The sequence below is a fragment of the Protopterus annectens genome, chromosome 4.part1 (assembly GCF_019279795.1).
Source record: "Protopterus annectens isolate FY-2018-M chromosome 4.part1, PAN1.0, whole genome shotgun sequence".
NCBI classification, from domain to species: Eukaryota; Metazoa; Chordata; order Ceratodontiformes; family Protopteridae; genus Protopterus; species Protopterus annectens.
This window is the reverse complement of record NC_056734.1, coordinates 573741113-573765377: the sequence shown is the minus strand read 5'-3', so window position 1 is coordinate 573765377 and position 24265 is coordinate 573741113. Positions and strand designations below refer to the sequence as shown.

Genomic DNA, 24265 nt, shown 5'->3' with positions numbered 1-24265 from the left:
ATCCAGAATAGATCTCCAAGGACCATCCTTTCTGGGCACTAGGAACATTCTGGAATAGAAATCCCTTCCCTTTTGGTCTTGAGATACCTCCTGAATGGTCCCTTGTCTCCACAGGACTAGCAGTACCTCTGAAAAGAAGGGTAGTTGTTCTATTGGTGGTTGAGGAATACCCCTGAAGGAAGGTAGGGAATCCTATACCAGAAAGTACCCTTCGTGAATGACAGAAAGAACCCAGGAGTCTTCAGTTATACTTCCCCAGACTGGCAGAGACAGAGAGAGGCGCTGGGAAAGAGGAATGTGGATGAAGTGGTCTGGGCAGTCAGAGCGAGTCATTCTTGTCAGAAAAGGGCTGCTTCTATGCTGGAAATACATGGGAAGACCTGGGTTGCTAATGCCTCCTACCACCATTTTTTTGTTTTAGGTGGAGGAGAGTGGGAGTGTCTATGTACAAAGGCAGTTTTACCTGGGTAATTTAGTTGAACTTTGGACACTGGAGAAACAAAGATGTGCTTCAGTTCCTGCAATTCCTTACCATTTTCCTGAAGAGATTTACATAAGTTATCAGCTACAGGGCCAAGCAATGCAGAGTTGTCCAAAGAGCCATCCATAAGTTTAGATTTAATATCCTTTGGTAATGGCTGGAGTCTTAACCGGGAGAACTTCCTTAAGACAGAGCCTGAGGCAGCTGCCCTGACAGAAGCCTCTGCAGTATCATAGCTGCATTTGAGGGAATGGCTGGCTACTTGTGAGAATGCTCCAAGCAAGAAAGTAGCCAAGGTCTTAGTCTCTAAATCAGAAATGTCCTGAGTAAGTTGGGACAGAAGCTCTAGGGCAAATCTGGTCATGTGTGTTTGGTAATTAATGGCTCTAAATGTCAGGGTGGCAGAAGTGTACACTTTTTTGCCCAGCCTTTCTAGGATCCTGCCGTCGTTATCTGAAGGAAGGAGAGAAGTTGAAGGCAGTAACTTAGATGATTTTTCTGAAGCCAGTGAAATAACTGATGGATCTGCTGTAGGGCATCTGAACAGGAACTTGCAGTCCTCAGGTATCTTGTAAAATTGGTCAGGCTTTTTAGGAGCTGGAGGCTAGGAAACAGGGGACTGGGAGGCACAGGCAAAGCCATCTAAAAAGGCTGGTAACACAGAAGGAATAGCTGAAGGGCTGGGTGATTCTACCTGCAAAAGATCATAGTATCTCTTTTGTACTTCAGAGACCCAAGTGCTCTCCCATTTGAAATGATCCCTCATTTTGACCAGAGTTTCTCCAAAGGAGAGTTCTTCCATGGGTGAGTCAGTTCTATTGGAATCCTCTTCTGTGGAGGCATAGTTTAAAGGGAAGGGGAAATGGGAGGAATAGGATAAAGACTCCTCTTCTGAGGATGTCTCTTCCTCTGATGAAACTTCTTCCCTAACCCTTTTATGTACTGATGGAGTGCAGGGGGGAGGGACTGACACACTTACGGGCCATAAAGGTCTTGAAAAGACCTTGGGTGAATTGTTGGCAATCACTCTGTGGTTTCTTTTGGGGGAACAAGTGTTTAGACTTCTGCTGCTTCTTTTGATGCAGGCCTGGCATGGACGTAGGCCTACATTCAATAATAAGAGAGTGAATTTCCTCCCACACAAGGATCTGTGGTATCCCCTTATGGCCTTTAATTATCACGAGCCTTGGCTCTCCCTGGTGATCAGAGATGGATGCCTGCTCAGCATCTGAGGATGTGCCTGTGGTCACATCCAAGGCAGCCTCAACATTGGGCTCAGGCTGTGAACAAGAACGAGGAACTGTACATATCTCTGGGCTCTCATCTGTCTCAGAAGAGACGTCAATGGTAAGGGGTGCAGCAGAAGGTTCAGACCTCAGCTTTTTGGCCTTCTGCTTCATAAGCGACTTGACCTTGGGCCCCGAGGATCCCTCCATCATTCTTTTGGCTAGCAACTTTAAGTGCTGGTTTTCCAAGTAAATGGCTAGGGAGGAAAGCTTACTTCGTAGTGTCTTGGGCACAAAGGCTTGGCAAATGGGACAGGATTTGGGGTCATGGGTAGGCCCTAGGCAGAACAAACACTGGAGATGGATATCTTTATGTGCAATTTTTCCACACTGACATTTGTCTTTTTTGGATAACATGAACCCTACCACAAAACAGTAGCAAAAGAAACAAGAATTCCCCAATGGGGCAGTTGTCTGCACTCTGGTACACAGCTAAAGACTTGTAGAGCAGACTGACATTCGAAGGTGGCATTTGGACTGGCAGCAGAGAAGTTCTGAGGTTGGTGCGTATGTACATCACTTTTATGGTTGATGTACGATAGCAGGCTGTGTGAAACATACCACACACCCTACAATAGTGAAAGACTTTTGTATACTTGATGACGTCAGGTCACCCACTGTTGATAACTCCCTCATGTAAAGAATACTACAACAGATGAACAGAATGACATCTTGAGAATTCTTATCCAGAGATAAGCAGTAGGGCTCTCCTCCGAGGGTTCCCCCGATGGCAGTCACCATCACAATGGAGTCTGTAATAGGGGACTTTCTCCAAGGTGGTTTGTTCTTGGCAGGTTGGAGGATCGTGCCCCAATGTTAGGCTCTCACAAACCTTTGCCAATGCACTGTTGAAATAAGGGAATCTCTTCTGATAGGTTCATACTTGGCTAATCACCACCAGGGTCTTTACAAGCCTAGCCATGCAATCCAACATGGTTTTGTCCCAGTGTTCCTGGGACATCTATGTGGTTGGGTATGTTAGTAAGGCAGTAGCTAAGATTTTGTGTGGTGGGTATGATAGTTTGCTAATAATTTGCTTACTGTCGACCTCTGTCCATTACAGACATGGGGCAAGGCTGGGGGTGAATTTGCGATTTCCCAACCAATGATCAAGGTTTCTTTTGAACAGGATCAGGGTGAATGCTGTTTCACACAGATGGGAGCTTATCCATAGTGTAGGACTCCTTAGAGTCGCATAACAGTCCCTCTAGCAGGTTCTAGTTATCTTGCAGACAAAGTTCAAGTCCTTGGAGCTAGTGTTTCTGGTGTTGTTTGTATTGTGGATGTGCAAGACATCCTTCAGAGCTGAATCTGAGGATGGCTTATATGCTAGGTATAGATCTCCTCTCAATAACCTGTAGGAGACTGACTGAGTACAATGATAGGACCTTAAGGCACTCTTTATAGGACAGGGGATTCATAACATGGATCCTCCTGGGGAGGAGCCTTTGATGGTGTTCCAACTGTTGCAAGTGTCTGGATAGGTACATGCCAAAGGGGGCATTGTACTCAGTGACGGGTCTGATAAGGGCTGAGTAGAGTGGTGCTATTACTTCCTTGGACCTGGATGCCATACCCTTGCTTTTGAGTTGGGTAACATAGAATCATTTTTTTACTACCTTAGCTACATGTTGGTCAAAAGCCAGACTACAGTCTACGTATGTTCCCAGATCCCTAGCTATCAGGTCAACTCTTAGAGGTGTTTTATCAATGAAGTAATTACTTAAGTGGATGCTTTCCCTAAGGGCACTATAATACATTTATTTGCAGTGAGTTTTAATCTGTGGCTTTCACACCAGTCATTCTTGTACAATGTTGGTGTTGTGTCCAATTTACAGTCATCTGCAAACTCTCCCATGTTGGTGAGTACTGGGTGCAATATGGTTGATCGATCATCTGGTTAGAAAGTGCACTATCTTGTCCAGGAAACACTGTGCCTGTGAGTTAGAAGTAGTGTATGTTTTATGTTTCCCAGTCCGTAGAGAGGTAGTTAAAGTCTCCCATGAATAGGGTATTTGGTTGGATGGTGACCATCTCAACTAGGTCTAGGTAAGAGTTGTGAGCTTCATTGGTTATAGAGAGCAACCAGTAGTTGGCCAGTACGGGTTCCTAGTACGTGATCGAACTTCAACAAGTTCGAACCCTATATGGTCAAAACCATATAGTTGAACTTGCAGAAGTTCGATCACGTATAAAAAAAAAATAAAACATGCAACACTAAACTAACTGTTGCATGCAGGGGGGCTGTTGCATGTTTTATTTTTAATTTTTTACGTTGTCGAAGTTTTGAAACTTCGAACAGACAAGTTTGATCTTGTCGTGTTCGAAGATATGAAACTTCGACAACGTAATAGGAGCCTGGCAGTACATGGTAGGGAGTCTTGTCTAAGGAAATTTGGATGTGGACGAACTCTAGGGCATCATTCTGTTTAACCAACCTAGAGTTGTATTTGCTGCTAATGTAGATTGTGACACCTGCAACTTCAGCCCATTTGTGCTGCTGTTAGTCTAAATGTGTGGAAGGCACTGTAGCCTTCCAGTGCCACAGTACTTTCTGTGGCTTTAAACCAAGTCTCTGCAACAGCACAAATATCTACATTCTCCAGAGTGAGGAGAGCTTGTAGGGTGTGCAATTTCTTGTTTAGGTTCCTAGCATTGAGCAGTAACACCTTAAGGTTGCTTTGAATTTTTTTTTTTTTTTTTTTTTGCTATGTTGGTAATTTTGTCATTGCCTTAAAAAGCTGTAAGGGGAGGATTAAACTGTTAGCTAAAATCCACAAGCCTAGGGAGTACAGGTTCAGACCATCCTTGGCAAAGCAAAGTGGTCTGTTAACCATGTCCTCCCATGATGATAGCTACTGGATTCCCCTGGAGTGAAACCAGAAACTAAGCCAATTACTAAAATAAATCATTTTCTATTCATACTGTGGTATCATCCTTGTTGAAGGCAGAATGCTGCTCAGTTAAAGGCACGTACCTGTCTGTGACACATTCAGACAGATTCATAATGTCTCTTTTCATATAGTCTAGTAAGGTTTGCCTCAGGTCATTTATACTGGCAAGGACTATGACAGAATCATAATGGTACCTGTGGTGCAGTGACTTGAGTGCATGTGTGATATTGAATATCCCAGCTCCAGATAGGCAACTAACTGATATCGTCTCCTTGTCCATCCAAGTGAGAGGAGTATCTGCATGTTATACAATAGCTCACCTATGACAAAAGTACTAGGTAAAGTGATTGATTGCCTTATGGGCTTTCATCTTGGAGGATCATTGGGTGCTGGCTTATGTGTAGTGATAGGTGCTGATTTTGGTGTGTGCTTTAGTGATTTCTGAGGGTAGGTGTTGCAGTTTGATGGCTTAGGAGGTTTTTGAGGTTTGGAGAGGTTTCTTTTAAGTGCCTCAACATAAGAAGGTCTGTGTGTGTGTAGTGAGTGGTACGTGGGAAGATGTGGTGTGTATGTTCTTGACAATTTTGTAAATGAGATTCATGCCTCCAAGGAAGTTATGTATGTACATAAACCAAAAACGTAAAAACAAAAACTAAGAAACTCAAAAAAATAACGGACCAACTGCAGCCAAGTAGAACGTTAAAAACTGCTTTACTGCGTGAGCGCTTTCATGCAGATATTATCCGCACTTCTTCAGACAAACAGAAACACAATGATTACAGCTTAAATAATTACATACATAATCAAGCAATTTAACAATCAATTACAATTAATTAAGTTAAATTGACTTGTTGCATTTAAAGCAATTGCATACTACTATAGACTCAAGTCATTCAATGTGGTATAAAACAATCTTATCTAATATACAGTAAGAATGCATACAAAACCAACACCATACTAAAACAAATAATATATAAAAATACATACAAATACTTGTTCATATTGTTAATACTATATCTTCCAATAGATTACTCTAACTTAAATTTTCCTGACATACTTAAAATAAAGAACAGGTACAGTTTTCCTTCTGTTAATGTTAACTCTATCCAAATTACTATCTAAGGATAGCCTTGAGTTTTAACAAACATTTGATTGAACAAAACTCATTAAGACCTGGGTAAACTTGGGCATTAGTTTTTAATTGCCACAAAAGCTCTTGTTCTTCTAATAGCAAGTTCCAAGGGCCCCCTCTCTTGTCTTTTTTTTTTTTTTTTTTTTTTTTTTTTGGATAGAGTTAACATTAACAGAAGGAAAACTGTACCTGTTCTTTATTTTAAGTATGTCAGGAAAATTTAAGTTAGAGTAATCTATTGGAAGATATAGTATTAACAATATGAACAAGTATTTGCATGTATTTTTATATATTATTTGTTTTAGTATGGTGTTGGTTTTGTATGCATTCTTACTGTATATTAGATAAGATTGTTTTATACCACATTGAATGACTTGAGTCTATAGTAGTATGCAATTGCTTTAAATGCAACAAGTCAATTTAACTTAATTAATTGTAATTGATTGTTAAATTGCTTGATTATGTATGTAATTATTTAAGCTGTAATCATTGTGTTTCTGTTTGTCTGAAGAAGTGCGGATAATATCTGCATGAAAGCGCTCACGCAGTAAAGCAGTTTTTAACGTTCTACTTGGCTGCAGTTGGTCCGTTATTTTTTTGAGTTATGTATGTACATCCTTTGCCTACTGTGTTAGTTTCTTTAAGGATTAAAAGGTTGTCTGAGTAAATGAGACAATTTCTAGATTGTTTTTTGAAGGTCTCTTACTCAAAACACCTTTCAAAAACATGTTCACATAAGTAAGCAATGAAAGAGGGGGATCCATGAGCAGACATGCTGAAATGGCCGACCAATGAACCTTGATGGAGAAATAAAAAAGGCCATAGGTCAGGCATGACTCTTAACTAACTGTGGCCTACACAACCATGCCATAGAGACAATTCCACCTTCAAATACCTAGGACTATGGCTCGATCAGTCACTAAACTTCCATTTCCACATAGACAAAGTCAGAGCCAAAATAAACTTGCTTCTCTTCTGGGCCAAAAAAATCTCGCCATTTCTATCACAACCAATCAGAGCAGGCAATGGTAAAGGAGTTCTCCTTTCTCAACTTGAATTTGGGCTGCCAATTTTTGCTTTTGCCTCCAAGAAAAACATTGCCACACACCAGACTAGTCTGACAGCATCCGTCGATTCATTACAAACTCACATTTCTATTAGCATCATTGCATGGCTTTAGAAAAAGCCAAACGGCTATCGATAAAACAAAGATTAAATTATTTTTTAGGATCATAAATCTACAAATTAATCTACCTCCACACATTTACTAACCTTGCAGCTGGACTTCATGATAAAAACCTCCTCATATAAATGAGACACCACTCACAAGCCACACCAACTCTCACACCCCTAAAACCAAGCTCCACACAAGAGCTCATGCTTTCTCCTCTCAAGTACCTACTCTTTGGCAAGCTCCCCCATCGACATTAGGGAAATGAACGGTTATTCTAAACTCAGAATGCAACTCAAAAAGCTCTTTATCCAAGCCAAATGCTCCTGCTTCAACACAGGACATATCACTTAACCTAACCACTCCTTTCCAAGTTTCCAAGTCTCTTCTCCTCTCTCAAGATTCAGTGAAGATCGACCCAGAAACTAACACATGTACAGTGGATATACAAAGTGTTACAATGCCAGGTTTTGTGATATAAAAAATGAGACCACAATAAATCATTCCATAACTTTTCCCACCTTTAATGTGGCCTATAACCTGTACAATTCAATTGAAAAACAAATCTGTTAGAGGAAAAAATATAAAAGTAAAAGACATACAATAAGCTGGTTGCAGAAGTTTGCATACCCTTAAACTAATACTTTGTTGAAGCACCTTTTGATTACAGCATTCAGTCTTCTTGGGTACACACCTGACATCAATTAAAGAGACTCTGATTAACCCCAAATAAAGTTCAGCTGTCCTAGCAGGATTTTCCTGACATTTACTCAGTTGCCTGCTACAGCAAAAGCCATGGTTCGCAGAGAGCTTACAAAGCATCAAAGGGATCTCATTGTTGAAAGGTATCAGTCAGGAGAAGGGTACAAAAAATTTCCACAGCACTGGATATACCATGGAACACAGTGAAAAACACAGTCATTAAAAAGTGGAGAAAATATGGGACACCAGTGACGTTACAAAGAACAGTCAAGAAGATGATGTCCCTCCAAAATTGATGAAAAGACAAGACAAAAACTGGTCAGCGAGGCTGCCAAGAGACCTACAGCAACACTGAAGGAGCTGCAGGACTTTCTTGCAAGTACTGGTTGTGTACTACATGTGACAACCTCCCGTATTCTCCATATGTCTGGACTATGGGGTAGGGTTGGAAGACAGAAGTCTTTTCTTACACAGAAAAACATCCAGGCCTGGCTAGAATTTGCAAAGCAACACATCAAGTCTCCCAAAAGCATGTGGGAAAATGTATTACGGTCTGATGAGACAAAAGTTGAACTTTTTGGTCACAATTCCAAAAGGTACTTTTGGTGCAAAAGCAACACTTCGCATCACCAAAAGAACACCATACCCACGGTGAAGCATGGTGGTGGCAGTTATCATGCTTTGGGATTGCTTTCCTTCAGCTGGAGCTGGGGATTTAGTCAAGGTGGAGGGACTTATGAACAGTTCCAAATACCAGTCACTTTTGGCCCAAAAGAGGAATTTCACCTTTCAACATGACAATGACCCCAAGCATACATCCAAATCAACAAAGGAAGAAAATTAAAGTTTTCGAATGGCCAAGCCACAGCCCAGACCTAGATCCAATAGAAAATATGTGGGGTGACCTGAAGAGGGCTGTGCACAAGAGATGCCCTCATAATCTGACAGATTTGGAGCGCTTTTGCAAGGAAAAGTAGGTAAATATTGTCAAGCCAAGATGTGCCATGCTGATAGACTTCTACCCAAGAAGACTGAATGCTGTAATTAAATCAAAAGGTGCTTCAACAAAATATTAGTTTAAGGGTGTGCACACTTATGCAACCAGCTTATTGTATGCTTTTTATTTTTTTATATTTTTTCCCCTAACAGATTTGTTTGTTTTTCAGTTGCATTGTACAGGTTATAGGTTACATTTAACGTAACAAAAGCTTTGAAATGATTTATTGTGGTCTCATTTTTTATGTCACAAAAACCTGGCATTTTGACAGGGGTGTGTACACTTTTTATATCCCCTGTGTGTGTGTGTGTGTGTGTGTGTGTGTGTGTGTGTGTGTGTGTGTGTGTGTGTGTGTGTAGATTACACATTTGCACTGTACTTGTTCACTGGAATGTATATACACAGTTTTTTTTCTATGCAAAAATATATAAATAAATCAGTATCTATATAAATAAAGAAATAAAAAGTAACAATTACAAATAATGTAAAACCAGAGAAACACTTTTCCTGAAAGGGTGCTGTTCAGGGTACTGGCCCCAATTAAAAAAACGTTGCTAATCTATGATTTTCTAGTAGCAGGCTTTCTTGCCTCCATTAGTGCCTGCTGCATATCCTCAGTAAACAGGTCCCTAAAGGGCATTAAGACCCTATCATTCAGTCAGTCAGCTGAAGTTGGGGTTGGAGTGTATCAAACATCCCTGTTCTTGTCTGTGAAGATCCATTCTTGAGAAAGCTTTTGGTAATTGCCCATTTCCAAAAGAAGACATAACCATGTTGCCTGGTCCAGAAGGAAGTCACCACAATGTTCTTTGGGGTTTCCTTATGAATCTTCAGAAGTACTCTAGCTATTGGTGGAAAATCTTACAGGAACATTCCAGTCCAAGGAAAAGAAAAGATATCTGTCTTCCAGGACTTCTTGCATGGAGTTCGGTAACATACTTTTAACAGCTGACTGTTCAGAGAGGTAGCAAAGAGTTCTAACTTGAGGAACTCCTCAAAAATGGATCAAATCCTGAACCCCACAATCTAGTTTCTATTTTTGAGGGTCTGCCTTTGGCCTTTTCAGCTTGTCTGCCACACATTTTTTCTCTGATGAGATGTAAGATACCTATAGAGTGAGATTGTGTTGAAAAGCTATATCTTATACTAATGTGGCTAGTCTGCAAAGGGGGGGGGGGTAAGACCTCGTTTTTTCTTGCTTGCTGCTGTACCACATAACTGTGGTATTGTCTCTAACAAACTGAAAAGGTCCAAGTGCCCAAAGATGATTCAGACAGTTGACTGCCTTGATTACAGCAAGCATCTTTTTTATATTTATATACCGTATCTGTCCTTAGTGTCCCAAACATGTTGTACTTTTATCCTTCCTGATACTGTTCCCCAAGGAAAGTCTGACGCATCTGTGGTAACTGGTTGCTTTGTACTGTGTGCATGTGGGGTGGGGAAGGTAGGGGGACCCAAAGGATAAATGCTAGATCCACCAAGTTATTTCTCTTCTGACAAATCCCAGAACTGGGATTTGACAAGATAATGGGTATTGATTATGGATCAAAGAGAATTCAGATACCACTGTTATCTTTCTCATATGACACTTGCCAGGGGGTGTCATAAGAATCACAGACACTGATGTCATTAGGCCCAAAATCTTGAGATTGCAGAGACCAAAGTCTGAGTGAAAAACCCTAGAAATATATATAGATATAAATTTATTTATTTATTTGTAATTTTTTTGCATTTGTTGACCGGGATGATCCGACTGGACACATGTCCATTTTCAGCGGAGGCCCGGGGAGAAAAGCTCCACATTTACAGCAAATAATGTACGGGATACAAAAGCAAATGTCATACAATTTACAAAGTTACATATTGTTACATTAACAGCACATAGGAGAAACATAGCACGTGCAATGAGGAAAAGAACATGAGATATGCATATGACCTAAGGAAGTAACATCTTAGGAGTAGCACTCACAAAGTACAGTTGTATAGCAGCAGAAATTATACTATTACATAGTAGGAGGTTGTCAAGCTTCATGTTTTGGGCATCTATTCGATTTGGTAATACAGTGTTAGATCATAAATGAGAGAGTTTAAGTCCTAGGGATATTCATTAGTTGGAGCGTGGACTTTGGCTTCATAAAGAAGAGTTAGTCTGGGACAGAGCACAGACATAGCCAGTGTGACTTGAAATGGAGTTTTAGATCCTTTTTGAATTGGACCAGGGAGCTTGATAGAGTGAGGTTAGAGGGGAGGGAGTTCCATATTTTACCAATAGTGTTGGCAAACAGAGCATCTCCCCCTGAGTTATGGGATTTGACTGTTTGGACAAGTAGCCTATTTGATGAGCGTAGGCAGCTGAGATTAGTGTACGGTATAATAAGGTTTTTCAGTGCTGGAGAGTTGCCAGGTTGTTTGAGAATTTTAAAAGCCTCAAGGAGTTGGTTCAAATGGAGAAGATTTGGCAGTTCAATCCAGCCCAGGTCTTTTAGGTTTTGGCAGTGGTGGGTCCTGTAAGGCATGCCAGTTGCAAATCTGGCGATGTTATTATAGCAGCTTGTAAGTTTGTTCAGATCAACTTTATAAAGGTTAGTCAGTATGGGGGAGGCATATAGTAGGGTTGAGAGGAGATGTGAGCGGGCGATGGCTACTTTGGCTTTTGGAGTTAGGAAAGATTTTATTTTGTATAGAGACCCTAGTTTCATGTTAATGGTTTTGATGGCCTGGTTAATGTGCATGTCAAATCGCAGTTTATTGCCAATGGTAACTCCAAGGAGTTTGGTATGGGAGTCAGGGGAGATGATAGTCCCGTTGTTGGATTGTATAGTAAAGGGAGTAGGAGAGGGTTTCTGGGTAGGATGAAAGAGTAGTAGTTTGGTTTTGTTTGGGTTCAGGATCAGGTTTCGGCCTGATAACCAGTTTTCTACTGTAGTCAAAGTGAGCTGGGTTGTGGATAGTAGGTAGACTAAGGATGTATCAGAGCAGAGTAGTGTAGAGTCATCTGCATATTGAATGCAGATGGCCTGAGGGATCACTGTATGAAGATCATTTATAAAGACTGAAAAGAGAATATATAAATATATTTTTTCCTGTGGGAAAAAAAACCTCTTTGAACTGAGGTGTCTAGTAGACACCCCAGGAACACAATCCTGAGTGATGGAGTGAATAAAGACTTTTGAATGTTCTCTTGGAAATCCAGATCATACGACAGATTACTCTCTCTCTCAGAGAGAGACAGAGACAGAGAGAGAGACTCCTTACACTTTATGTCTAAATATAGACAAAATGTGGATATCCTGTAGTCGACGATGTTATAATTGGAGAGAGTCACTTTGAGAACTCTCTTGTGCAGTCGATAGTCCAAAGGTTAAGGCAGAGAACTGATAACGTGATCCAGAAACACATAAAACCTTATCCTGAAATATGGATGAACAGGGATGTGATGCTAAGCATCTTTAAAATCTGGTGTTATTAGAAAACTTAAACAACAAAAAAGAGGTAACAGATTGTGAAATGAGAGTATTTTGAATTGGGCACTATCGTAAATTGGTTTAGGAAAGAAATGCAAAATTGGTTTCCAGGCACTTTCTTTCTTTAGCGCTAAAAACATCTTTGAATAAAAACCTTTCCCAAACTGGTAAGGAGGGACTGGCTCTATTACTCTTTCAAACAGCACCATGTTTAAAGACAGAAGTGTTACTGAGGTCTGGTCTGGAGGATGAAGAATTTCTTCCTGAGAAAGGATAAATTGCCTCCCACTGCAGTAACCTTGATGAATGATCTTCAGAACTCATTTGTCTAAGACTATCTATTGCCAAAAGAAATAAATGGAGATTCAGACTTTCTGGAAGGGAAAAGGGTTGGCGGGGGAGGGGGCATGGTCCCTTATGTAGTCATTTTGACTTGTTAGCCTGACCTTTGTTTTTGGGGGGGTCTTGCCTTTTTTTTGGAACTCCCTTGCAATGACTTCTTAAATGTCTGTTTACCAGCATTTTGTTGTGACTGCTTATTTTGTTTCTTGCCAAAAGTAGATGAGGCAGTAGTGAATCCCTTGGAAAATTTGAATGGGAGGGCTGAAAAATCTGAATCAATTTATCCCTCTCATCAGAGTTTTTGATACCCTCTGTAGAAAATGGTCCACAAACTAACTCTCTGTCCAAAGGATAATTTAAAATCTCATTTTTCACATCTTTGGGAGGTTCTGAGAATGCAACCATGCAACAAACATCCTTAAAACCATACCAGTGGACATAATTCTGAAAGTAGTATCAACAGAGCCATACACACACTTTAAACAATGGGTTGCGACCTGTGAAATGGAAGAAACAAAACCATTTTTAAAACAGATTTTCCTCACAAGAAGAAACTGCAGACAAAGCATTCCTCATACTTTCACAATTAAATAGAATTAACTTTAGCGTATTAGCCCAATAATTAAAAAATTCTGAAAATCAAGGTTGCAGAAGCATGCACTTTTTCCCATACTTTATTTTTATTTATTTTATTGCATTTTATTGTATTTGTTTACCGGGAAAGTCCACTGGGCCTAAAAGAGCTCATTTTCAGTGGAGGTCCAGGAAGAAAAGCTCTGACAAGAACATAGATACAGAAAAAATTAAACATTAATTGGTACAGAAGTAGAAACAGTGTTACACATAATGATTACAGTAATATATACAGAATATACACATAAAAGCGGGAATCTAGTTGGTTTGATTACACTAATATATACATAAAAGCAGGAATTTAGCTGATTGCCAGATAAATTCAATCAGACGGGTATAAACAGAGATATATTAACTTATTACTTATTTTACCATCATTGTCAGAAAGTGAAGGATTGGAATTAACAATGTTTATTTTGCTGCAGGATTAAATAAAGCTATAGTTACTGGGTCAAGTTTGGGAAGCGTATAATAAAATTTAAAAGACTGAGAACTTTATACAAATGTATCTACCTTTTTTAGGGGCAGCAGACTGACCATCAGAAAAACTGCAGGCAAAACTCTAATATTTTTGAAATAAATCAATAAAAAAAAATTTTTTTGAGCAAAAAAAGAAAAACTCCAGGCCAATGCTGAAAGCACACAGGAGGAAAGGGGGAGGGTTCTGGAAATTCCATTTGTAACAGCTCATAGTATTTTTCAGGGACTGAGAAACCTCAGTGTTCTCCCACATAAACCCTGTCACTTTCTGGAAATACTCTCATAAAAACAGAAAGTGAAACTTTCACAGGGAGAATCAGATCAGAATCCAAAATCTGAGGAAAATAATGCTGCATCTGATCCTTCATCTTCATGTCCTGATTCAGAATCTTAAATCTCTTAAGGAAGAGAGGCATCCCTTTTTCTTTTACTAGAAACCACCTTATAAAAAAGCATCAATAGCCCGAATAAGGCCCTGTGTCAGACCAAATAAACTACTCCTGTCCAGGGAAATTTGAGCAGGAGCAGCTACATGTTTAGTTTTATTTATTTTTTTGACAGGAATAAAACGGAGTCATCTGGGTTGTTAATGGCAGTGGCAGCTTCCACAGGGATGAGCACAACATTCTGAAAGGGAAGACTTCCCTGCTCCCTGTCCCAGGACCAACAAGAGTGGCTTTCCCTTGCCCATTGAGGAGACCCAAACAGGATGTGGCTAACTCCTGGTCCTAGTGGCTGTACATACTACACCAGAGGGATTAAAAGTAAAAGATGAGTGGACTGAGGATCCAGCTTTGGCCACAGCAGAATCACCTATCTTCATCTGAGAAACTGCTAGCCTACTGTGGTGGCAAAGGTTGTTTACTTAACTTTTTCTTTTTGTGGATGGAAAAAGGACTGACTATGGGATCAGTAGTTTGCTCTATGGTCAAACTGAAAATGGTGCCTCTTTCTTGGGGAAAACAGCAGCACAAACTGGCAAAAATTTAAAATTTTTATTGGAGAAAAAATTACAATACATTAAAAAGTACTTTAATACACTTTGATGACCCCAAAATGTAAAATAAAGAACATTTTTCAAGTCTTGACAAAGTTTGTTAAAACAAAAAACATAAAATGAAACATAACTTTTCTAAACAGAAAAGTATATTTAACCAATACATTTTTAAATATGGGTGGGTTTTTCCCAAAAGGAACTTGTCTGCGGAGTAATAGAACAGCACAAGCCAATCATCAATCCTCAAAAGCCTTATCACTGAAACCTATCTTTTTAGGCAGCTACGTTTGAGCTGCTAATGGTTTGAACATGTGGAAGATGCTCTGAAGCTTTGGAAGCTATCTGGTTGTTATATCCTTGGCAGGATATAATCCGTAAACCTAAGGTTGCTGCAGAAAGTGATCAATATAATGAAAGTACAGTTATGTAAGATCTTACTATAACTGTAGATGTCCTTCTCTTCATTGTTGCAGTATTCTTTGCATAAAGGAACTCCTGCCAAGGATAACCCAATGTCCAGCCAGTATACCAGAGCCTTTAGATCTTATGGGTGCCTTACTTCATATGTATGCTCCCCACGTAAAATGTGGGGCTTAAAGATGACGTACAGACACAAACACTCAGAACTAAATTGCCCCAGGAGGTAAAGTGTATCCTCAGGGAAACAAGAGAACATGTATGTCCAGATGAAGAAAAGACAGAAGGAAAAGGAAGCAAGAGACCCATGGCCAGAAGGGTAGCAAAAGCACAGGGGTAATGCCTAGGAAAGAGGATGAAGGGACTGAATACTCCAATAGTGAAAAGGAGGAGATCTAATATTATGGTAAGATTTTAAACTGCACTATGTCCTTCCATGTCACTGTTGCAGTATTCTTTACATAACAGAGAGTACAAGATCTAAGAAGAAGGAGAAAGCTGGGAGGAGAAAGACATGGAAGAGCCCTCTACAAACCCATGCAGACTAGCCCTGGCAAAACCCACCCTAGCCCTGGAAATAACATCCAATTTAAAATGTTTAGTGAAAGTACGAAGAGAGGTCCACATAGCAGTCTCAAGGATGGAAATGTCCAAACCCTTGAAAAGGTACCATATAAGGCAACTGCCTTGGCAGAATGTGCCTTTACACAGGAAGAATGAATTTGCCATGAAAAGAATAACAAAAGAAAATGGCCTTAGAAATCCAGGAAAAGACAGCTAATCCCAAAGTCCTGGGATGAAAAGAAACAAAAAAAAAATGCTCAACTTGTGAATTGTCTTTATTTTATCTAAATAATACCTGAACTGATATTCCGATCCAAGGTATGGAGAACCTTCTCACTAGCAGACTGTGGAGAAGGAAAAATGAATGAAGGTGAAAAGACTAATTAAGGGACAACTCATTAACTACCTTGGGCATGAAAGAAGGATTAATTCGAAGAGACATCTTGTCTCTGAAAAAATAAAAAGGAGGAACAGCCATAAGTGCCTGAAATTTAGACACTCGCTTGACTGAAGTAAGAGCCAAGAACAACAGTCTTCCACGTACAATGTTGTAAGGAAGCTGAACCAGCCAGTTCAAAAGGAGATTGAGTCAATTTTTCAAGTACAAAACTGAGGTCCCAAGAAGGTGGAACAGGCTTTCTGGGAGGCCTGATATGAAGGCCCTTTTAAGGAACTGCTTGACTTCAAACCAAGTGGCCAAAGGAGGATTCAAGGGCAGACAAGCAATAATTGCTGAAAGATGAACCTTAACTGAAGAATATGCCAACCCAGCAAGGAGCAGATCCGCAAATAAAAAAGAACCACAGAAACCTCTACAGAGAGGGGATCCTGATGGCAAGAGAGGCACCAGACAAAAAGTCTTTTCCATTTGGACATATATGATTTTCTGATGCTGGGTTTCCTGGCATCCTACAAAACCAAGAGCACATCTTCACAAAAAAGGTGCCAGAAAGGAATCAAAACCCTATCAACCACAGTGTCAGTTGAAGAGTGGACAGGTGAAGATGGATAATAGACCCCTGGTCTTGTGTGAGAAAATCCACCCCATGAGGTAACTTGTGGAGACTACCCTTGGCCAAATGATAAAGAAAGAGGAACCAATGCTGTCTAGGCCAAAAGGAAGTTACCAGCAAGGTTTTGGGAGAGTCCTGACTGATCTTTTGCAGAACTCTTGGCAACAAAGGCAGGGGGAGGAAGGCATACAGAAACATCTCCTTCCAAAGAAAGGCAGGGCATCCACTTTACAAGTCAGAGAACTTGGTACTATTGAACAGAAGACAGGAAGTTGTCTGTTCCGAGGGAAGGCAAAAAGATCTACCTGAGGAATACCTCACCAATGGACTATGTCCAAAAACATGTCTCTGTGAAGCATCCATTCATGAGCCTGTGTTCTAGATCTGCTCCATGAGTCTGCCACTAAACTGTGCTCTGAAGGAATGTAAACCACCTGAAGAGTGACTTTACACCTGACAGGTAGATCCCATGCCTGAACAGATAATTTGCAAAAGAGGAAAAGGAGATAAGGCTGTTGTAACCCCCCCCACCCCCCACCCCCCCCGCTTGCTGATGTGCCACATCACAGTGCTATTGTCTGTGAAGACATTCAGAGGGGCAGGGTGAAAAAGGGAATGAAAAGCTTGAAGAGACAGAATCATAGCTCTCATCTCTTTTATGCTGATACAATGTGACCTCTGATGAGAAGACAATAGAACCTGGACTTTTAAGGGGCCACAAGAAGTCCCTACCCCAAGTCTGAGGCGTCTGTGAATAGTTTCTTAGAAGCCTTGGATTGAGATAGAGAGAAAGAGAAACAGAGAGATGTTGAATCCGCCACTGATGCTCCAGTTTGATACAAGGAAGTAAAGGAAAAGGGAACTCTATGGGGTGGTAATGTTGAAGCCACAATGATTTGACATATCACTGAAAATTCCTCAAGAAAAGTGTGCTATCAGTTTAGAAGTACATGAGCTAAGAGAAGAGTTGCTTGATTTAATAGAGATAGACATATTAAGATCAATGACAGAAATAGACTGCAGAAGGTCAATAAAAAACAAAAAGTCAGAAGTTCGATAAAACAAATGAACACAGTAATTAAGACCATCCATAGAGATCCATGCGATATAACAGAAATAAACAGGACATATTAATGTGCAGCTAAATTAATAACAGATAAAGTTCTTCCACAAGAACACAGGGTAGTGTGGGAAATGAAGGGGAGAAACTGAATACCATCATGGAAGTATTGAATAGAGAAAACTATAAAGTAACTAAGACAACAAGTGCCACTATTAGAAGAATATAGAAGAGGGAACAGATCAACAAAAATACTTAGAAAGATAGATGTGATAAAAGCAATGTGCAGTATTAGAACAGATAAGGATCTATAATGCACTATTGCAAATAAACTAAATATTTCAGCACAGGCAGAAAAACTTAGAAGATACATAGATAAATATAAAGGAAAAGTAAAAAAATAAGCAACTCATTGATGACCCAAAAAGATTTATAGAGAATTGGGAAACAAGGTAAAAATTGAAAGACTACCAAAAAAAGAAGAAATAGACAATTTTTCGAGACTTATCTATGAAGATGCTGTGGAACATAACAAAGATGCTAAAGGGATAGAAGAAATAAAAGAAACAATAAGAAGTTTAAACATACAGGATATGAAATGGGATGAAGTAACAGCCAGAGAGAGATTGAAACAAAGTTAAGAACAGCCTCTAACTGGAAAACTCCAGGCCCAGATGCAATACCTAATTTCTGGTTAAAAGTATTAACATCTTTGCACAAAGATTTAGCCATGAGTAAGAAATATTTATATGCGCACCCAGAACAGACACCAGCCTGGCTAACAACAGGAAAAACGATGATCCTACTTAAGAGTAAACCTGTAAGGTACCCCAAAAATTATAGATCAATAACTTGCCTTCGTATGATGCATAAACTATGCACTTGAATTTGATGCCGACAGAGTTTATAGTCATTTAGAAGACAAAGACATATGGAACAATGGATCATTTGTTGTTAAAGTCATAGTGGAGAACTGTAAAAAGGGGAAGAATCTAAGTATGCCATGGACTGAATACAAAAAAACATTTGATAATACTCTACATTCATTGATAAATGAGTGCTTAAAAATGATATACAGCCTACACTGATCAACTACATTACAGTGACCATGAAACAGTGGCACACCACTTTGCAGTTAAGCCATGATAAAGGACAAATTATTATTCCACGGATAAAAATTCAAAGGGGGATAGTCCAGGGTGACTCTGTCACTGCTGCTATTCTGCCTTGTCCTTAACCCATTAAGCTGTCTGCTTAACAAGTTAAGCCGTGGCTATAATTTGGCTCCTAGAAAAGAACAAAGTCTAAAGACTTATCTTCTCTTTGTCGATGATTTAAGACTGTATAGCTCATCACATGAGGAAGTAAAAGCAAAACTGCAAGTTGTCAAAATTTTTAACGTGATATAAGAATGTCATTTGATCTTAATAAATGTGCAAAAGTAACCTTTAAAGCAGGAAAACAGCAGTACAAAGAAAACATCGGTTTGGGACAAGAATGTGATATAAAAGAACTTGAGCAAGAGAGAGAGTATAAATATTTCACAATTGATGAAGGATCAACAATAAAACATGAACAAATGTGAATAAAACTTAGTAAGGAAGACTTAAATTAATCTTGAAAACAGTGTTGACATCTAGGAACAAAATCCAAGCTATAAACCTGGCCCCAAAATGTGATGGATAGATTAGATAGGAAAACAAGAAGGATATTTCATGGTCACCAAATGATTTATAAAAATCAGTGCATACAAAGATTATGTATTCCCCGTTCTGAAGGAAGGATTAGTCTCCTTGAAATTGATTACATGTATAGATCTGCAATCATGGGACTCCCCACATATCTGCTGACTTCACAAGACCCAAATGTAGTGAAAGTTTAGAAACATGAGGAGAATAAATCTAAGATTACTTCCCTACTTAGGCTAGCAGAAGCATATCTACATCAAGCAGGAATGGAAATCAAACCACAAGTAGATAAAAATCAGGCAGCAACTGAATGTGCCAAAAAAACAAACCAAAGAATATAAGGTGAAGGACCAGAAGAGAAGGCAAGAAATGAGGAAATGCATAAATATAGTTGCAAGTATAGAAAACTTCTGGAAGAACCTCATGTTGATCAGGAACAAATCCAGGAATGGTTAAGGAGAGGTGAATTCAAACCAAGAGATGAGAGGTTAACATTTGTGGCACAAGATAGTGGGCTACGTACACGTTGGTTTACAAAGTTTATTGAACATGTGGGAGAAATAGACAAATGCAGGTTTTGTAAAAAGAACTGGAAACAGTTTCACACCTCATTGTTTGTTGTGACATACTAATGGCAGAAGGACTGTATACTGAAAGGCATAATAATGTGGCAAGACTGTTGCACTGAGGATTGTGCAAACAAACATTATGGTATTTTAGTGGCTGAAAAACATTGGAAACATGAGCCACAAAACATCATACAAAATGATAAAGTCTATTTCACATGGGATCATCCATTACCAACAGTTCAAAAGATAGATGCTAGAAGAGCAGATATAGTAGTCCATGAAAACAAGACAAAAGCAGCATTGATCATTGAAATCACCACACCCAGTGACTACAGTGTATTACATACAGAGAGGCACAAAGTCATAAAATATGAGGATTTGCAAGCAGAAACGACAGCAATGTGGAAGAAAGATACCCAGAGAGTTCCAACAGCAATACGAGTAGTAGGAGCAATGGTCTTATAAAAAAAGAATCTACAATCATATTTAGATGCTGCGAAGAGCACTTCTGGCTGACATCAAAGACTGAAACAATACTAATTTCATGAACTTTAATCATACTTTGACTTAGGAATGGGGTCCATTCCCGTCATGGTATCAGAAACCCAAAGGACTTGGAAAAATTTAAAATCAGACAAAAGTCTGGTGAGAAGAAGCATGGGAATAGTGGAAGCAATAAATCCCACAGCCCTTAGAAACTCCCTGGCCATGAGAGAGGACAGAGGAAGGAGAGACTGTAAAAAAGGTTGTCAGAGATTTAACCTTGAGAGCAGGAAGAGAAGCCAGCATCTGTATAGTCTGAAGCCTGCACCCGAGAAAAACATAATCCTGGGAGGGTGTCAGAACTGATTTCTTGAGATTTATGGTGAACTCAAGAGTCTGTGAAAGACAAGCAGCAAACTGGAGATCCTGCAACAGACTGCTGAGAGAAGGAGCCTGTATAAGCAGGTAATCCGCAAAGGGAAAAATATGCATCCCTGAAGCCTGCAAAAAGAAATGACAGGAGCAAGGAATTTGGTAAATACCCTGGGAACAGTACACAGGCCAAAGGGCAAAGTAGACAACTGAAAATGCGATGAAGAAATAGAAATGTAAAAAAATACTGAACAAAGGGTGAATGGGGACAGGAAGGTAAGAGAAACCAAAATGAACTGGGGAATAAGAAGAGGAAACAAGGTCTGAAGAGACAACATCCAGAAAAAAGGGATCTTGAAAAAGGTGCTAAGCAGAAAAACATCACAATTGGTCTCCACATGCCCTCCTTTCAAGGAAGGAAAAACATCCTGGAGTAAAACTCCTTTCCCACATGGGTGGGTAGAATAGGCTGAATGGTGACCTGATACAAAAGGGATTGCAGAACCCTTGGGAAATGAGGAAGATGTTCTAGAGGAGGTTGAGGAATGGCTGAAAAGAGGAGAAGGGACTTCCAAACCATAAAATACCCCTGATGAATGACAGCACCCAGGAGTCTTAGGTGAACTGACGCCAAATTAGAAGAAACAGAGAAAGGTGGAGGGACAAAGGGACCTCGCTGATAGGAAGAGAATACCCAAAGTCAAACAGAGACAAGCTTGTCCTGAAAAAGAGGCTTCTGAGAACAAGGTTTCTGAGTGGATTTAGCAGGGTGAATATGCAAAACCCCTTCTTACCCTTGGGAGGTGGGCAGGTCTGCCTATGAACAAAAGCAGATTTAGAGGGGTAATTCCTCTGGGATTTGGGGATAGCGAGACCTTATCCATATACTGTAGGGACTTATATAGGTCAGCAGCAGCTGTCCCAAAAATATGTTTGTCATCCAGAGGGGCTTCTAAAAGCATGGCTTTAATATCATTAGATAAAGCCTGAAGACATAGCCAAGAACAAAGCTTCACCACAAAACCAAAAGCATCAGCCCTGGAAGAGGTATCAAGTGCATCATAGCCGCATTTTATAGAGTGACGGATGACCTGGGATATGTACTAAAGCAGGGAATGAGCTGAACCTTCCCATCAGAATCAGGAAGGTCAGACACCACCTTAGCCACCAGGAAAAGAAGACCAAAACATACCTTGTCATGTGGGTTTGGTAATTAATAGCCCTAAAAGACAGAGTGGCAGCAGTAAATATTTCTTTACCCAACCTTTCTACAGCTCGACTGTCCTTATCTGCATGAAGGAGCTTAGTAGTTGGCAACAGGTTAGAAGGGTGATCAGAGGAAACAAACCACTGAACGATCTAAAGAAGGGCATTTAGACCAATGTTCAATAATGGCATTTGGTACACCAGCAAATAAGTTATGAGTGTGTCCATATGTCACCTTTATGCCCCATTCCTTCTGGAGGGAGCATACATGTGATGTACAGAGCCTATAAGATCTGAAGGCTCCTGTATACTGGCCAGACGCTGGGCTATCCTTGGCAGAGGATCTCTTATGTAAAGAATATTGCAACAATGATCTGAAAGGACATAATCTTGACATCTTCTGGAAGGGACTGATAAGAAGTCTCCCCATTACTGAAATCCAGGTCTGGGGTAGAAGACTCTGGTGAAAAGTCAATGTGCCTTTTCTTATACCGCCCTTTTCTTGCAACACTCAGTGGGGACTCAACCAAGCCTTCAAAAACTGATTCTTCCCCAGAAAGTTGGGGTTTGCAGAAATGTTCAGGTGCCACCACCAAAAGGGCTAAGGATGACGGCAGAAGGTCCCAAACTGAGGTATCATCAGGTGAAGTCAAAGTAGAAGGTACATCTCCATAGTCTGACATCCTAGAGGAATGCTTTGGAACCATTTCCAAAATCTTGTGGCTAAAACTGAAAGCGTTGGGGCAAAAGATGTCCATCCCATGACCAAGACTGAATCAGTGCTGAAGCTTGCTGCTAAGGTCAAGCCTGGTGCCAGGGAAGGCTTCAGCATCAAAAGCAGAAATATGGATGATGCCAACAACATAAATGGGACTGAATAAATCAATATCAATGTTGCTTCCAAGCCATAGACATGAAGAAACTACAAAGAACCTTGCTAAATAATAGCCTGAGCTAACTAAGTACAAAAAGTTTAACAAGGCAGGTGTTTATTGCCCAGATTAATAAGAAAATGTTAATTAGTACTCTAGCTGAAAGATCACCATCCAATGCAAATTGCAGCAAACAAGATAATGCATGCATTATGGGAGTGAGGAATTTAAGCTTAGGGGAAGGGGCTTAAGATGCCATATCAGTGCCACCCATTCTGCTGAAGTGGATGGAGTAGATCACATAAGATGCCACATTGTCAGTACAATAAGGAACTCAAGGGACAGAAGACTGCAAAAGAAACATTACATGATCAAGAACTAGCTGCTGGTATCTTAATTTACTACATCCTTGACTACGAATCAAATGTGTCAGATGCATGCAACCTTAAGCCTCACTATCCACATACAACATAGCTATCATATTACTTTAAATCAAACTGAGTAGTGCAGGAAATGCAAGAAAACTACAAATTTTATGAGAAACAAACCACAAGTATGAGATAAAAATATGGATATTCTTCAAAAATCTGGAGAGTTGAGAGGTTATGGGCAATAATGATCTTCCAGTCCAAATTAAAATGTTCCGCTTTCTACATGGCTTGTTATAGTGATGTTTTGTTCAAACAAACAGTAGCAGTAAGCAATAGAAACTTCTATACAGTCATTAATATACAAGATACTTGCTCTTAAAAAGGCAAGCATCATTTCTATAAAATGTTTACAAAAAAAGCCTACTTCTTGTCCTTAAGCATCTGTAAGGATAACTCTTGCTAAATGACTGCTTATGTTACATCATTAGCTTTGCTTTGAGGTTAACTTACTTCCATGTCCATCTCGAATCCTAGGTCCATCAGCACCTGCCTCAGCTGTGGCGGCAGCACTGGAGTTACCTACTGCTTGGTTTTCTACTTCACTAGATGCAACCTCACCCTCTTCTTCGCAATCTGGATGTGAAAAAATCCAGTCGAGAGCATGCTCAAGATTGTTGTTCTGTAATAAGAAGTAACAAAATAAGAACTCAATTTATCTTACCACACGTAATACAAAGAAAGCTGTATCTGAAAATAATTTTATTTATGATCAGAATCCATAGACCATTTTAATCTCAAGTCAAAGGCTACATGTTTTGATTTTCTTCATTAGTTCAATCAGGTCTGATGCTGGACAGAAATTCGGTTATGTTTCTATGCTTACATGTAGCAACCGATGGGAGAAATTAAAAAAAAGAAAACAGCATCAACATTACAGACATTTCCACTGTCTGCTTCTTGCTAAGTACTTTGGAATGCATCTCTACTAATGAAAAACGTGACGCTAACAGGGGTATCTCCTGCTGCATTCAAACAAGATTATTAAACATACTACATATTCCTGTCTTT

At 39.8% G+C, this 24265-nt stretch overlaps 1 protein-coding gene across 3 annotated transcripts in view; it reads right to left on the bottom strand.

Moving 5' to 3' along the window:
- Positions 1–24265, bottom strand: part of USP13 (ubiquitin specific peptidase 13) — a 1684661-nt gene that overhangs the window by 76884 nt on the left and 1583512 nt on the right. For all 3 annotated transcript variants that reach the window (XM_044070383.1, XM_044070384.1, XM_044070385.1), the window contains exon 19: positions 23708–23876. In XM_044070383.1, the coding sequence (XP_043926318.1) occupies positions 23708–23876 (169 nt within the window). The remainder of the gene's footprint in view (positions 1–23707; positions 23877–24265) is intronic.